Source organism: Anastrepha obliqua, chromosome 3, assembly GCF_027943255.1.
Source record: "Anastrepha obliqua isolate idAnaObli1 chromosome 3, idAnaObli1_1.0, whole genome shotgun sequence".
Classification (NCBI taxonomy): Eukaryota; Metazoa; Arthropoda; class Insecta; order Diptera; family Tephritidae; genus Anastrepha; species Anastrepha obliqua.
Genome location: NC_072894.1, coordinates 2953662 through 2968675, shown reverse-complemented (window position 1 = coordinate 2968675; position 15014 = coordinate 2953662). Strand labels below are relative to the sequence as shown.

The window sequence follows — 15014 nt, the reverse complement described above, 5'->3', positions numbered from 1 at the left end:
CGATATAAATATTTTTCCTAAATAAGATTAAACCTTTATTTGAGGACACAAAAATCACGGTTTGTATGCGGTATACACAGACGCATTTTATGAGATATATATATGAAAGCAGTATAGATACATCAGTATACTGCAACTGTTGTTTATAACGAAAAAGTAAGCCTACTATTTAACTTAATGTAAAATGAATATGGTGAAACACTCCTTTTACACGTGGATAGTTTGTCTCATTTACTCATTCCAGTCCTCCTCGTTTCGGCCAAATTTGTAAACAAGGCTTCCAATAAGAATAAGAACATTCTGCATGAGAAGCGCTACACCTGGCCAATTATCTTTTTTGGCTGAAAAAGAAAAATAATAACTTAGAATACCGAAAGTTTTCATCATATTTTAATGGGATAGGAAATCTTTACTTCAATTGAGTACTGAAAGTTAATGGCAATAATTTGGCATAAAAATCCCGCAATACAACATTGCCAAGGCAATTTTTAAAAAGGATACTCAAAGAGGCCTAGAGTAGGATTGTAGTTTATATAGAATTTGAAAATCTTTGTTTACAGTTTACTTACTATTATTGATAAAGTCGTCTATCATAACCCACACTGCTGCAATTATCGAAGCGAATCCCATTACGAAACCAATGAGCAGCCAAATTTTTGCAATACGTGCCCCTGACTCCGATGTATTCTCTTCGGAAATCTATTCAGCAAAATTAAAAAATGCTTGAGAAGTTTACTAGAGAAAAACGTCCAAAAATTTTACTTACATGAGAATTCTTCACAGTGTTCACCATGAAAAAACTAATTGTACCGAAAACCCCTATAAAAACATGGCCAGTAGTTATCTGATGGGAGTTATCTACAGCCATAGCATCGATCAGAACCCACCAGCCAGCAAAAAACTGAAACAAACCGAACCAAACATATGTAAGTGCTTTTGTAAACAAAACGAATATGATTTTCCATCGCCTATTTGCTCTCACCACAAATCCAGCTATTAAAGACGAATTTTTATTACGGGCTGTCTCCGAGGTGAACCATTCGCGTACGTTTTCCAATAAAGTCATCTTTATTATTTCAAAGATATATTTTCTTCAATTTTTACCAAATTTACGTTTTTCGTCTAAATAAATTTGTTGACTAATGCGACCAAGTGAGGGTACTGCAGTCAAAATTGAGCAGGGTTGCTATCTTCCAGACAATAAGGCTAATGCTTTGTTCCCACGACACGTAATTCGCTCTCTCATTAGTAATTCACTTTTAAATTATGTAATTTGAAGTACAAAATTTTGAGAGCAAGTAATCCATTCTGAAATACCTTGCGAATTACAAACAAATCGTTGACTGCCCTTATTTTTAGCGGAAATCTATCAAAATTAGCGGCAAACCAAAACGAAAGAGTAAACCAAAACAAAATTAACAAACGTTGAATAATATCCAGAAAAAGTTCGATTCTAATAATGGAAGCCAAAAATGATATTGTCAATAAGGTAGTATGCCGAGGTTTCGGGGCACTTCAAGAATTATGGAGGAGACTCGAAAGTCGGTGCTTGCTCATTAATCGCAAAACACTAGATACTAGAAGGCCTATTTTCTTCCTCACTTTCATATTCGATTTGACAAATGGGGCGATTAACTCCCCATTGCTACTCAAGAAAATTACGTTCAATATTCCTCAGGGAAGCTCACAAAATTGTGATATTTTCTGTTTAGGGATGGTTAGAACTATCAATGCTTTAAAAAATCCGATTTCTAGAACTTTGAGGAAATTTAATTTTCTTTCAAATCATATTGCCCTAGATTTTTCTTCCGCTTGAAATTATTACTAAATGAATGGTTTACCCAAATTCTCAGTATTCTCTAATACTCTTTCTCTGTAAATTATAAGAAATGTTACATTTTCTTTCATTCATTACAATGAAAGAAGTAAATTATAAGTTTAATTTATTTTGATTGAATAATTTAGCATTCCAAGGCCCATGACGTCAGTGCAGAAGATAAACAGAAAATAAAAAAACAAACAAATAATGTAAGTCGATATAAGAAAAGGAGTATATTCATTTTTGATATTGTTTACTTTAGTTTCAAAATAGCTAAACGTAAACAAATTACCACCAAAATATACACAACCTGGTCGTTGTTCACCTGATATTTATTTATCTGTGCACACATGCACACAAGTCCCCCGGAATAGTTGTACGAAAACTTGAATAGATGTCGATCTATTTCAATATGTTCATAATTTTCAGGGCATATTTTTCGTCAATATTTGCATATTGGTGGTGAGGAGATTTTTTTCGCGAAGAAAAAACTCGACAAAATGTTGTTCAAAAGATTATTGGAAGTCTCTCCACTCCGTTTATAGCTATCGATTAGTAACCGGAAAACTCCACGCACTTAAAAAATTACAAACACAAGAAGATTTTCCACTTTCTATACGCATAACAATTCATTTAAATTTAAAACACAACCAAAATTTACAGACCTTTCAAAAAGTAGTTTACATGTTATATACATATTTTATCACATATTTGGCATACCTTACACCAATGTTGTTGTTGTTATTGTTGTAGCAGCATAAACATTCCCCATAAATGTACGGGGAAATGCTGTTAATCCTTACACAAATCCTATCTTTTGCTGAAAATTTAAAATTTTTACATGCGTTTTTTATGGTGTATGTGTGCCGAATAAAAAGTTTGCAGAGTGTGCTCGTAGAATAGCGCCTTACTGATTCTGATACTGAGTACTCGGCCGATGGTTGGTAGAATTTTTAGTGTAGTCGGCTGCGATTAAGTTGGTGTGGTGTGAGCACCTTCGTATCTCTTCGTGTTATTCAAGAGAAGCAATTTAAACAATCGGTCGATAAAGTATACAGTGTGCGAAGCACTAATGGTAATTTTCCGATAAATCAATAGCAGAACTAACAAAAGATCGGCATAAAACAAAATAATAACACGTGCGTTTACGAATGCAACTGCTTTCATTTTTACTTAGTTCTTATATGTACGCAATTTAAATAATGACATCGTCTGAAAGTGAACAATCTGATAGTCAGCTGGAATCGCATGAGGAGGAGGAGCCGGATTTAGATGCCAGTGACACCGATTCTGATGAAGATGATGAGAATATGGATAATGAACTGGCCATGTCAAAATCACTCGAGGACAAAGTTGCTGACCAGCTGACTAAAAAGTATTCAGAACGACAGGGGAAACAATTGTATATCCGCTTCCCACATAAACTCCCAGAAGATGATGCCGAGTTTCAGAAGGAGGCCAAGTCCCTGTCTCCTTTAATTGTGAAAGCACATAAACCACGACAAAAACACGCACGTTTTTGTCTTGTAGATTTTAATTCACGTGAAGATCGTGATACCGCCTTTAAAGCCATAAAATTATTAGCAAAAGGTGAGAAAAGAATAGTTGTGTCGATTCCACGTACGGAGAGCTCTGACTTTCTTGAGGAGCTTGTTCAGCGCAAAGTGAATTCTTTAGAAAAGAAAAAAGCAAAGGCGCGTTTGAGGCGTGCGAGCAAATTAGCATTGCGTGCTAAGAATTTCACATCATCGATTGTTATAACAAATCTACCTCAAAGTGCCTCTGTATCGGAAGTGCGTAGATTATTCCCAACGGCGGTAGATGTACAAATAAAGCCCGGCAAAGGTAGATTAACCGCTTCAAGTATAGCGGCAATAACCTTGCCCACTACAATGGAAGCTCGTGCTGCAGTCAAAAAGAAACATTCACTGGGTGGAACTGCGTTAAAAGTATCTTTCAATACCCAGCAACTTAAAGGCGGAAAAAAATTGAAGAAAACTAGCAAACAGAAGAAATCAATGAATGTGGGGCCAGCAACAAAAACAAAAAACAAAAGAAGAGAACTGTAAAAGGTGATAAAAAGAATTAAATCGTAAAATAAGCCTGTTAGTTTACTTTGTTAAGTTATAAATTTCCCAACAGATTTTATATTTAATATACATATTACATAAGTTGATCACTAAAGATGAAAATAAGAAATGTAATAAATAGAAAAACATTGATATGCATCATTTCATTAGTAATTCCGCTGCTGCGGTGTTTCAATCATTGCAGGTTGGTTCAGTAGGATTAACTACTTTTTGGATTGAACGTACAATTTCCCACTGATGGTGAAGAGCCAGTAATCTTCTTGTTATCATCTTCATCTTTTGTAGTTTCTCTTTAATGAACACTGAGTTAGTATTAGTATTTATCAAAATCAGATTTTTCAGGTTGCCCACTTGCAAGGTTTTCTGCTACAGTTTTTATTGCTGCCCAAGTACGAGTATAAGGTTTTTGTTTTTTTTTTTTGAAAATTTATATTAAATGGTTATGCTTTAGGGCATCCCGTTACTACTTTGAAAAGTATAGTACTTTGTTAATGTAAATATATATGAACCTGCAGTATTATGCACAACAATCAAAATCTTTCCTATAACTAAACATTACCCTTTATCTTTGTATTGTTCAATGTATTATGATTACCTTTTTAAATTAAAGGCAAATGAGGCCGTGCCATTTTCACCGTGAATTTTACGCATTTCTTACAATTATAATTTTTGTTATTAAATAGGATTCAAAATGGTCCTTTCAACCTTTCTGTTGTGTTTGTGAAACCTTATGGAAATGATTTAACTGAGTGTTTCGTCCCAATTTTAATATACACCAACTTTAACACAGAACAAATTAAACACCCATTTCTGAATATATAGCAAGAAAATCAAAGCAATTAATTGCATGTTATATTTGGAGATTTATTCAAACCATAAAGTAAACTATATGCGAATAAGAAGTAAATACATTCAAACAGGTGTTTGTCGCACCTATGAACAAAGTATTAGTTGACTTGCATACATCTAAGCAGGTGGTAGTAAATTAATGCATATTACATCCATATGTATATTCAATATGACATGCATGTATGCTTTTCTTCTAAATATTTATAAGATTTTATTTTATTAAAACAAATATCTACACTTCTCACTTAAATTACCAAAAATTATGTGTTTTGTGATAAGCAAAACACCGCCAATACATTATTTTATTTCACATTAGGAAACTTTATTTATGAATGTGACATAAAATATATATCTTTCAAGAGCGACTCCATGTCAAGTGATCCTACTATTTTATTTACGCCCGGTTGCAAATCGATTGCCGAAACGACCCAGATGTATTCCTAGCCAGGGACTGTCACTCCAGCAGCATTTCCAAAATATGTGTGAGGAATGTTTATACTGCTACAAGAACAACAACACTTTTTTTCGTATTTGAATATAAATCGAAAAATTATGGGAATCCCCTTATAAAACTGGTGTACTGAGTATAGTCTCAGCTATAAATAGATAACAAAACCAAAAAATCAGTAGCAATGTTTCTCAAAAACGCAAAAAAAAAGTTTTAAAACAAAAAAAAAACATAATTTCTTTCCCAAAAAAATTTATTTCTAAATATTTTATCTTAAAAATTATACAAATGTTAAAAAAGACCGAAGATATTTAACTTTATATTAGTATATATCAAAATATTCAACATTGAGAAAATTTCAAAATTTTTTCCGTTTATTTCTTATACTCAGCCTACAAATAAACCAACTTTTAGAAGAATTGAAGACAAAGTCCAAATTACTTGCGTCTCTTGACATAGAATCGCTAATAAGTCCGGCACCCACTAAGAAACCAAATTGCATGTTTATCGCTCTCATCGTTACGTTAGTTTAAAGAACTGTAGACATTTTTTTATGAAGCGTGTTCGATAGCGCTAACATTCAGATTTTATCAGACATCATTCTAATGAAGCAGTCTCAAATATGTTATAATTATTTAAACTTTTTTGTTTTTTGTATTTCTTAGTCAAAAGTCTTTAATAATGCACCGTAAATATAGTATAAATAATTATATTCAATTAACACGTAAAAACAAGCAGTTAATCGGCTAATGTTCAGCATATAGCAATTTTTTTCCTCTCAACCTTCAATATACTATCTTTAGGGCATTAGCAGAGAAAACACGAGAATCTATTTGTTTGTTCTAAAGTATCGTCTAACTACGCGTTTGTAGTTTGGTTTTACATAGAGTGCAGAAAAAGTTATTAATTACTGCTGTTGCTTATGCATACACACATAGCTTGTTATTAGGAAAGGAAAGAAATTACAATACATTACATATGTATTCATAGTTTACTTTAATTGCATCTGAATATTATCAGTTTTTAATAATTATGTTTGCAGCAACCGTTGTCGAATGGATGGTGACGAAGGTGGAGCTGCGCCGGCGGACTCTGCCGATGGAGGGGGTGGGGGTGGTGATCGTAACGGAAACGAGGGCTGTACGAAACGGACACGTTCTACGTCTATGTTTGAGTTGGACGGCGCTGTGTCGGCTGCTGCATTGAATGCCGACGTAAACGCAGTGGCGGCTCAAAGGGTGTGGTAGTTGCGCTCATTGCGTGCCTTGTAGAATTTGTAGGCGACCAAACTAATGGCCAAAATGCCCAGAGTCAATACAATGCCCCCAATGAAGGAAGGAAAATCAAAGTGATTACATGGTGGCCGGGGGGTTGGCGGTGCAGCCGTTGTGGTGGTAGTTGTAGTCGTGGTTGTAGTTGTGCTGTTGTCCGGGACAGGGGTTGTTGTGGTGGAGCTAGTGCTGCTGGTTGTTGGAGTAGTAGTATTCGGTGCCGGGGTGGTAGTGGTAATATTAGGTAGAATTGTAGTTGTAGTGGTAGGTAAAGTTGTAGTTGTATTGGTAGGTGGTTCGGTTGTTGTTGTAGAAGTAGATGTTATATTTTGATCAGGTGCTGGTGTTGCATTCGTCGTAATATTTTGATTTGGGGTCGCTGAAGTTGTTATGTTTGCCGGTACCTCTGTTGTAGTTGCTTCGCTCAAAGTTGTTGCGCTCTCTGTACCGCTGTTGGTCGGGACAACCGTTGATTTATTGGCAACATTTGCTGAAAATGTTTTAAAATTATAAATATATTTGTATACATACCCATATAAATTAATATAAATAATAATATTTAAGCTGTTACAATAATTTAATGCAAACATTTATTTAGTGGCAGCAGCACACTCCTCAACTCTAGAGCACTAATCAAACTTTTTAATGACTTTACAATTTCTGCAAGAATGTGGCAACCCTTAAAATATGGGTAAACCCTGCTTAAGATTGTGTTGTTTTGAGGCGTAGCCAATGATCAATCAATAGTATTGCTGCTACAACAACATCAATAATAATTTTGATTATTTCATATATGCCGATGATCTGAAAATGTTACGTCAAATCATTTCGAGTGTTTGTTTCTTGTTTACTACAGAAGATTTATTTAATCTTGAAGCATAGATCCAAAAAATGTTTCCAGGTGACCTTTGCTAAACCATCTACAATTTTTCAAACTGTCATATTTTATATGAAGAGCTCGCCTAAATGATTTGGCATGCGAAAGACCTCAAAATTCTTATCTCCCTTGTCCGTTCAAAGTTAAAGTAGACTAAGTTGTGGAATCCATTTTATAATTGCCAAGAACTTTATATAGAACGCGTCTAGCGGAAATTTATGTGGTTTGCCCTCCAGCCGCTTCGTTTTCAGGCCCTATTTCATCCTATACAGCTCTTTATAAACTTTTAGATTTAAATTCCCTCGAATGTAAACAATGTATTCATAGGTTGCCCCGGAATTACTCGAGCGTATCGGTTTCAATGTACCTGACACAGTCTAACGCTTCTTTTCACTGCTTTATAATACTTCTAAAACTAATTATTGAGGTCAATCTTCGATACGGAGGGCTCTTACTGAATTTAATAGATCCTCACAAATGTTAAATATTGATTTTTCTATCAAGAGGCAGTCATTTAAGAGTTTAATTATATATGAGTATTCCTATTGTTATTTTTTTCTTTTCCCCTTATTAACTTTATTCTAGACCCAATATAATCTCTGTATGTAATCATGCACTCAATAAACACAAATGATTTGAACTGAATGTTCAAATTGGTGCACTCATTGACGCACAACAAGCTAAGAAAAAAAAGAGATAAAATACTAAGCCCAACCCTTTAGTTTCTACATTATTAAATTAAATTATTCAACCAGCTCTGAATAATCACCCGTAAATCCCGAAGCTTTCTTTCTTCTCTCTTTACAAGTATAAGCTTTATCTCCAATGGGTCTTCATAAGTACGTATCATTCCTAAATTTTTTTATGCGTAAACACATATAGTAGCTGAGACTTTTATTTGTTTTTCATTGATATCTGTGATATATGTAGCATAAGACCTATTTTATTGACTGTTCTAATATATATTAATTATATTACTTGTACTACTGAGTAATATTATTAGCATACGATCGTGTTTAAAATTTTTTTGAATATTCAGTTTCATAAATATATATATATTAAAAATGCATACTATGTATAAAAATCTATGCATGACGTACCTTGACAACAACCCGACGAAAAAAGCCCTGCCAAAAGGCAGCACAAAAGGAATCCTCGCAGCGATGATTTCATGTTTGATCTGAACTTTTATTTACTACTGCTTTGTTTGTTGTTCACTTAACTGTAGGTTTGTTTCGGCTTAGGTTACTCCAAATAATTTACTCAAGATCAGGCAGAATGCACAATTCACGTCAATTTTTTAGTATGTGGAGGTACCTACGTCAATTTTGCAATGAAATTTGCTGCAACGACACAACAAAAGAAAGGCGATTAAATATGCTTACATCAAAGGCGGGGGAATCTAAGCAACAGAGAACTTCACCACCCTCACATTTTATATTTTTCATACCAAGAGGGTGTTTGAAGCGACTTTTATCAGCAATAATAAATTTCATTTCATTTTATTTACTTATTTACTGACCACTTTAATTCTCCCAACCACAAATATGTGTTCGGAAAAATAACCAAAACTTTATCTACTTTTCTAAAAAGATTAGCTGACTGGCCGATTCATGGAATTTGAGCGCAGGGCTGCACTAAAACAGAAAACAGATTTTAATAGAGTTACCGAGCGACATAAATATTTTTAGAGTCCCAAGCAATCAAATACATATGTATGTTAGTTACAAGGATGATCGAATACAAGGTTGTGTCATCCGAATTCGCCTTGTCGTCAGAGCCCAAGAATGATAGAGAAACAGATTGCGCCTTCCGAATTCGCCGTGTCGTAAGAGCCCATGAATAAACAAGCAAAAGGAAGGGGAATTACTAGTTTACCAAGATGTAGAGTAGTCGAAAGCAATGGAAACAACCAAACACAAGAAATTATATACACACATACTTTCCTGCCATGGCGTCTTACGCATAAAAACGCAAACAAACTGCTATTGGAGGCACTTCGTTTTCATTAGTTTCAATTAGTTTAAATCTCACAAATAACAAAACTACCAAGCCATTCACTGAATTTTCACAAACATGTAATTTTTCCTACTTTTCTTGGTTTTGTTCGAACAAAACTGTTTTTAATGGAGTACTCAATTCGCCTTGTTTTGGCTGTTTCTATTTTTCTCCTCATTTTCTTAATGCTCACGTGCATCAATTGATTTATAACAATTTTATTATATACATTCAAGTAAGAACTAAAAATGCGGATATGTAACGAGAAAGAAAAAAATATTAATCAATTGATAATTGAAAATGATAAGTGAAAATGATAAGTGCTGCAGAGCAAATTACTTTAATTGAAGGTAAGTAAATTTGTATGTTTCAATTAATCGCATAATCACCTAACAGTATATACATAATTTCTATTCAATCTCCCAGAATTTTGAACACAAACATTATTTACTGTCTGTTCTTGTCCTTCACATTTTTAAATTTTGAACTAAAATTTCGCGTCTAACCATTAAAGGTCAATTGTCAAACAGGTGACTGTTATTTTAGCATCTACCGGCAAGTGGCGAGATGAAGCAACTGGTATAAATCAACATATAGTGGCAGCGTGGGAATAGAGCTGCCTTAATTTACATGTGTTTGTATGACAGTGAGTAATACCAGTCTAATGAGCTATAGCCATACCCCCTAGCAGTGAGTCCTACTGGATAACTTTGTTGTTGCTTTCGCATGCAAATTTTTCGTCAAGTTAATCGAGAGAGATAGCAAGTGGGAAAGTGGCAAAAAGAAAAGGCTTAAAGCAAACTGGAAAACAAATAATTAATTCGTATTGGTTCATTCTGGGCTGACAGCCACATGGACACGGCGAAAGAAAAAACAAAAACAAATCAGCTGATTTACCGATACCATTCACCCAAGGTGGATTTATTAAGGTGACAGCATTCACCCAGCTGAATTTTTCACTGTAGGTATGGCTTACGTCAAAATGATATGCTTTGTTTGTATGTATTGGTATGTTTACATTTGCTTGCTGATTTTGACGTAATGGTTGGACCAACCGCAACAACAAATACATGTAGGGTTTTACTTATATGTGTTTGCTGTCACCCAAGGGGAATTTATTACAGGTGACAGCAAACACATGTAAGTAAAACCCTACATGTATTTGTTGTTGCGTTTTGTCCAAGCATCACGTCAAAATCAGTAATCAAATGTAAACATACGAATGTAAGCATACCAATACATACAAACAAAGCATATCATTTTGACGTAAGCCATACCTACAGTGAAAAATTCAGCTGGGTGAATGCTGTCACCTTAATAAATCCATCTTGCTGTCACCTGTAATAAATTCGCCTTGCATTCACCTAACATTTCTGTTTTAACAGAGTAATCTCTATAAGGTGTAGAAGGGATTAGGTACAAAAACCAAATGTACGTAAAACTGTCAAGTGACGAAGCAACGAGCTCAGTGTAAAGGCCTCTATTTGGTAGTTTCCCTTCTTCTTAGGAATTGTGTTATGGTGGTACCATTTCGTTAAAAAAAATCTGCCTTTTTTATGTTGGAAAAACAAAACAAAGGGGAGTCAAACCATGATACAAAAAATAAAGTAATTTCAGAAGATATGGTTCAGGAACAGCCTTTATAACTCCCAATTATTGCAGAAATAATAGTTTTGTAATTATTTACCTTCGAAGCGCATTCGTGAACTTCATTATAGTTTGGCACATTATAATATATATTTTTCTAAACTTCAATTAAATTCACAAAATATACACTCACATGTGTGTTTTTACTTATTTTTATGCTTGTATTCGAAATATTTCAATGAAAATTAAGCGCAAATGCATTTACCAATATCATTGGAATTGACAACAATATAGTGTTGCCGGATGCTTGCAAATTAAATGAAAAATATGAACAAAAATGAAGTATTTAAGTTCTGTGTTGTTGATGGGGATGGGGGATGAAGGCACAATATCATACTACACACACGCATATGACGTTTTAATTTTTGGTTTAATGGTTTTAACGCGGAAAGGAGTGCTATGCAAAAATACTGTGGATGGCGTAGCCGGAGTTGGACTGACCCACGCGGAAAAAATTATATACGAGAATTCTAGAAATTTACAAAAACCCTTCTAGTCGCCGCTCCTGTAAAACTTGATTTTATATTTCCATATTTTAAAAATGTTTCCCAACTCTAAATTACAGCAAAAAATACTGCAGATTTACAAACCACCTCCCAGTGAACGTCTCTCTTCGTTCTTATTTGAGGTGTTGAACACCAACTTTTCGCTAAATTACACAACTTTACCTAGATACCTGGTTGTTTTGGCCTAAGATAATGTAACTTGGAAAAGTCAGAGCCTTCACTGCTGCCTGACTATCAGTAAGGATAGCTATGCTTCTGTTCTTATAGTTGCGTTTGACTTAGTGTGAGCGAATCCTTATATTACGTAGACTTCCGCTTCCTAGTATTTTTCCCACAGCCCGGTGTACCACGTTGTCATATTCTGGGTTATATTGCAGATTTTAAATAATCCTTCCTAAGTCTTTTTATTGTCCAGTCCAGTCTTGAAGCGTTGGACAAAAACTGAACACTGGTAGCATCACGGCCCAAGACATTGAAATCTCTGGATATATTTCAGCAAAAATTTCAAACTCCATTTTTTAATGAATGCTTGAGCCAATGGTATTTTTGGTTGTTTCTTAGAAGAACCTCCTCGCTTGGGATTGGATATGAATGTGAAGAGGTGTGAGTTCTGATCAGAGACCTGCATGGCTCACTGTTTTCTTGAGTTGTTCATACGCTAAATTTCTTGCTCACATTCAGTCAATTGCACCAAAATATTTGGTCAAGTGCAGTCAGCTCATGCAGGCGAACGCGTAGTTCAGTTCAGTCAACACGTATGATCTAATGTCTTCGGCTCAAATCTAATCATTGAACAAAAAGCAGCATTGAATGAAATTAGCATCGGCCTTTGCGTTCAAACGATCAAACTTGTTCAAAGAAGTAATTGTCATTATTGTAAATAGCACATGTTCGAGCAAACGAGCGTTGGCGTACAATGTACGCTGTAAATTGCGTTTCGTATTTGAAAGGATTAGTTGGTTTCAGCAATGTTTCCTTATTTACATTATTTTCTTTCGTGTTTTATTATAAGTTTTAAGAAAAAAAACAAATATGAAAATATAGTGTTTTTGCTTTAAAATTTTGCTTTTACTTTGCTATCGTTAGTTACAAGCAAAAACTCATGTGGGATCATACGTGTTCAAACCGGCTCATTTGGCTCTATAGCCCTTTTATTCTTGCTCAAAAAAATGAATGTATAGCCGAACGAGCAAATACCCGAAACGGCTGCTATGAAGACGATTGGTGATAACATCGGAGAGCTAAAACGCAGCACATGATTTGATTGAGCTGAAATAAACAATGACAATAACTTATTTGAACAAGTTCGATCGTTTGAACGCAAAGGCCTGTTTTTTTGTTCAAGCGAAGCGTATGAATGTTTTACACTGTGCCGGTGCAGTTCTCTGGTTCTGATGCATTTTCCATTATCTTTTCTTTAATTTCAAATGTAAATGACGTAAGACAAATTGGCTTTCTTCATATTTTTGGTTCTAGAAGCAGGTCTGTGCTTTTTTGGAGTAATACCAGGAAGATGCCATCAACACCAGATGATTTTAGTAGCTCGAAGCTAGTTATCGTCCTCTTCAATCTTGATGTTGTTCATATTTCATTGGCAATAATCCATATATTCCTATTATATTTCCTGTTGTCTACTTTTTTGAGGTTGGTCGAGGATATATTACTCCTTAGCAAATACTTTACAGAGTCTATAAACTTCTTTGACAAAATCTTCTGAAACTGTACGTTTTGCTTTCCAATATCCCCATGAGAAGGTGCTAGAGCTTCACTTTCATCTACTCACTAATAGTGATACCCGTCGGAGATTCGTATGCCGAGTTGCCTCAACATCTCAAGTCCGCTGTCAACGTCGCCGATTGCCTCACTTTCGCGAAATTACAGCGAGGTGTTCACAATCTTTCTTTAGTTCAACCTTCAGCCCTTCTGGGGTTTTTAGCCTCAATCTAGCTTCAGTCACAACTCTCTATCACCGCGTCCTTTGTGTAAGTGGACGGGAATCGTACCGAATCTATAGGATATCTGATTGTTGCTCTTCCTGATTGCATTTGTTGACTGGTCGCCGATGCCTATTGTTAATAGTTCCCCACTTTTCAGCTCCTTGCTGCAGGGTACTATCCACAGGTATGTGCACAGATGCTTGTTCTGGGCGATGATGAAAACTTCTTTCTTTCAACACCAGCTGCTCGTGGTACGTACACAATCATTAAGAGTACACACGGTTTATTGTCCCCGTCACATGCCTCTAACTTTGGATCTTCCAAACCATTTGGCAGCTTCCTCGGTTACAGAATGGACTAGTATGAAGTCTGGCCGAAAGTGTCTACCTGCGAATTTAAGTTTGCTTTTGCGTCCCTTATACATTTGATCTACGAGGAACTCCTCAGCCTTTCCCTTTTACTCTGAAAGTATTTGTGCAGAGGAATATTTTGGTAGAACAGCCAGTCTTAAACCTTTAGCGATGGTGGCGTAACTAACAAAAGGTTTCCAGCAGTTCGAATTGGTTTTCTCCGCAGCTTTTGGGGCAGAACTTATTGCACTCGAAGCTTCAGGTACTTTATCCTTGCTTGCAGCTCGTGTCCACCTTTTTTTGCTAAAGTTACAGCACCACGTTTCCTCGCCTCTGGAGTACATTGTGCGCGGTCTAGCATCTTCTACTTCGCGCCCTTTGACGCTAACCATTCTTTGAGGTAGTGTGGGTAGCATTTATATCTGTGCCAATCAGACCAACCATTTGACTGGCCTACCCGAGGGAAAGGGAGGGAATCCCGGAGTCTGTCACTACGAGTCATAGTTTCCATCAGGGTCGATTCAAAATTACCAGATACTTTGGTATCTTTTCCCTTCGTTAGTCTTGTTGCATTCTGCTTAGAAGTTGGTAAATGGCGCTCCTGGGTACCTAGCTCTTCTAGATCCGCTAATTGAGATGCTGTTTACGAAACCGCCAGCTTTAGTTTTTTTTGTTTGGTCCCGAATTCAATTCCACGCGTGTGGAAGAAAGCATGTGAAGGTACTCCACACGACACTAACCACTTATTCATGTGCTTCCTTCAACCCACTCATAAAACACCCCTTCCCCTGTGGATCTATCCGGTCGAAGCACGTTCCTCGGGCCTGCCGTAAGCAAATAAAAATTTTAAATTATTTTCCTTTACATGTAAACTTTATTTATTTACTTTAAGGGACATGCAGAAAAATACGAAGTTAAATGTTCCAGATCGACAACTTCAGCAGCTGTTTTTTTACAAATAGCTTTTAAATTAAGTTTAATTGAATAACTCAACTATGTCACGATTTTGAGATGGCAACGACTCTGAACTAACGTTTTACTTGTACATCTCGCTGTATTATTATTTTTTGTAGCAAATTCACTTTAATTGCAAACAAGTTTCTAGTAAAATGGGCAAAAATTCATTGATACATATTTTCGTGTAGCTGGATTTTAATTTTAATTATGATAAAAATTAAATTATTTTTCTTTATATGTCCGGCTCGTATTTGACCAGTTCCAT

General features: G+C 35.5%; 3 protein-coding genes across 3 annotated transcripts; 1 reads left to right on the top strand and 2 right to left on the bottom strand.

The window, feature by feature from the left end:
* Window positions 1-9: 9 nt before the first annotated feature.
* Window positions 10-1175, bottom strand: LOC129241178 (transmembrane protein 50B). Its single transcript, XM_054877380.1, has 4 exons — window positions 983-1175; window positions 767-901; window positions 570-699; window positions 10-341 (listed from the first exon to the last, which is right to left on the bottom strand). The coding sequence occupies exons 1-4, from the start codon at window positions 1064-1066 to the stop codon at window positions 232-234; spliced, it is 459 nt and encodes a 152-aa protein (XP_054733355.1). The 5' UTR covers window positions 1067-1175; the 3' UTR covers window positions 10-231.
* A 1737-nt stretch (window positions 1176-2912) lies between these two features.
* LOC129240921 (uncharacterized) lies at window positions 2913-4280 on the top strand. Its single transcript, XM_054876993.1, has 2 exons — window positions 2913-3891; window positions 4060-4280. The coding sequence occupies exon 1, from the start codon at window positions 3022-3024 to the stop codon at window positions 3886-3888; it is 867 nt and encodes a 288-aa protein (XP_054732968.1). The 5' UTR covers window positions 2913-3021; the 3' UTR covers window positions 3889-3891; window positions 4060-4280.
* A 472-nt stretch (window positions 4281-4752) lies between these two features.
* Window positions 4753-14184, bottom strand: LOC129240473 (integumentary mucin C.1-like). Its single transcript, XM_054876294.1, has 2 exons — window positions 14106-14184; window positions 4753-6967 (listed from the first exon to the last, which is right to left on the bottom strand). Exons 1-2 carry the CDS (start codon window positions 14182-14184, stop codon window positions 6438-6440), a joined length of 609 nt encoding a protein of 202 aa, XP_054732269.1. The 3' UTR covers window positions 4753-6437.
* Window positions 14185-15014: the final 830 nt, after the last annotated feature.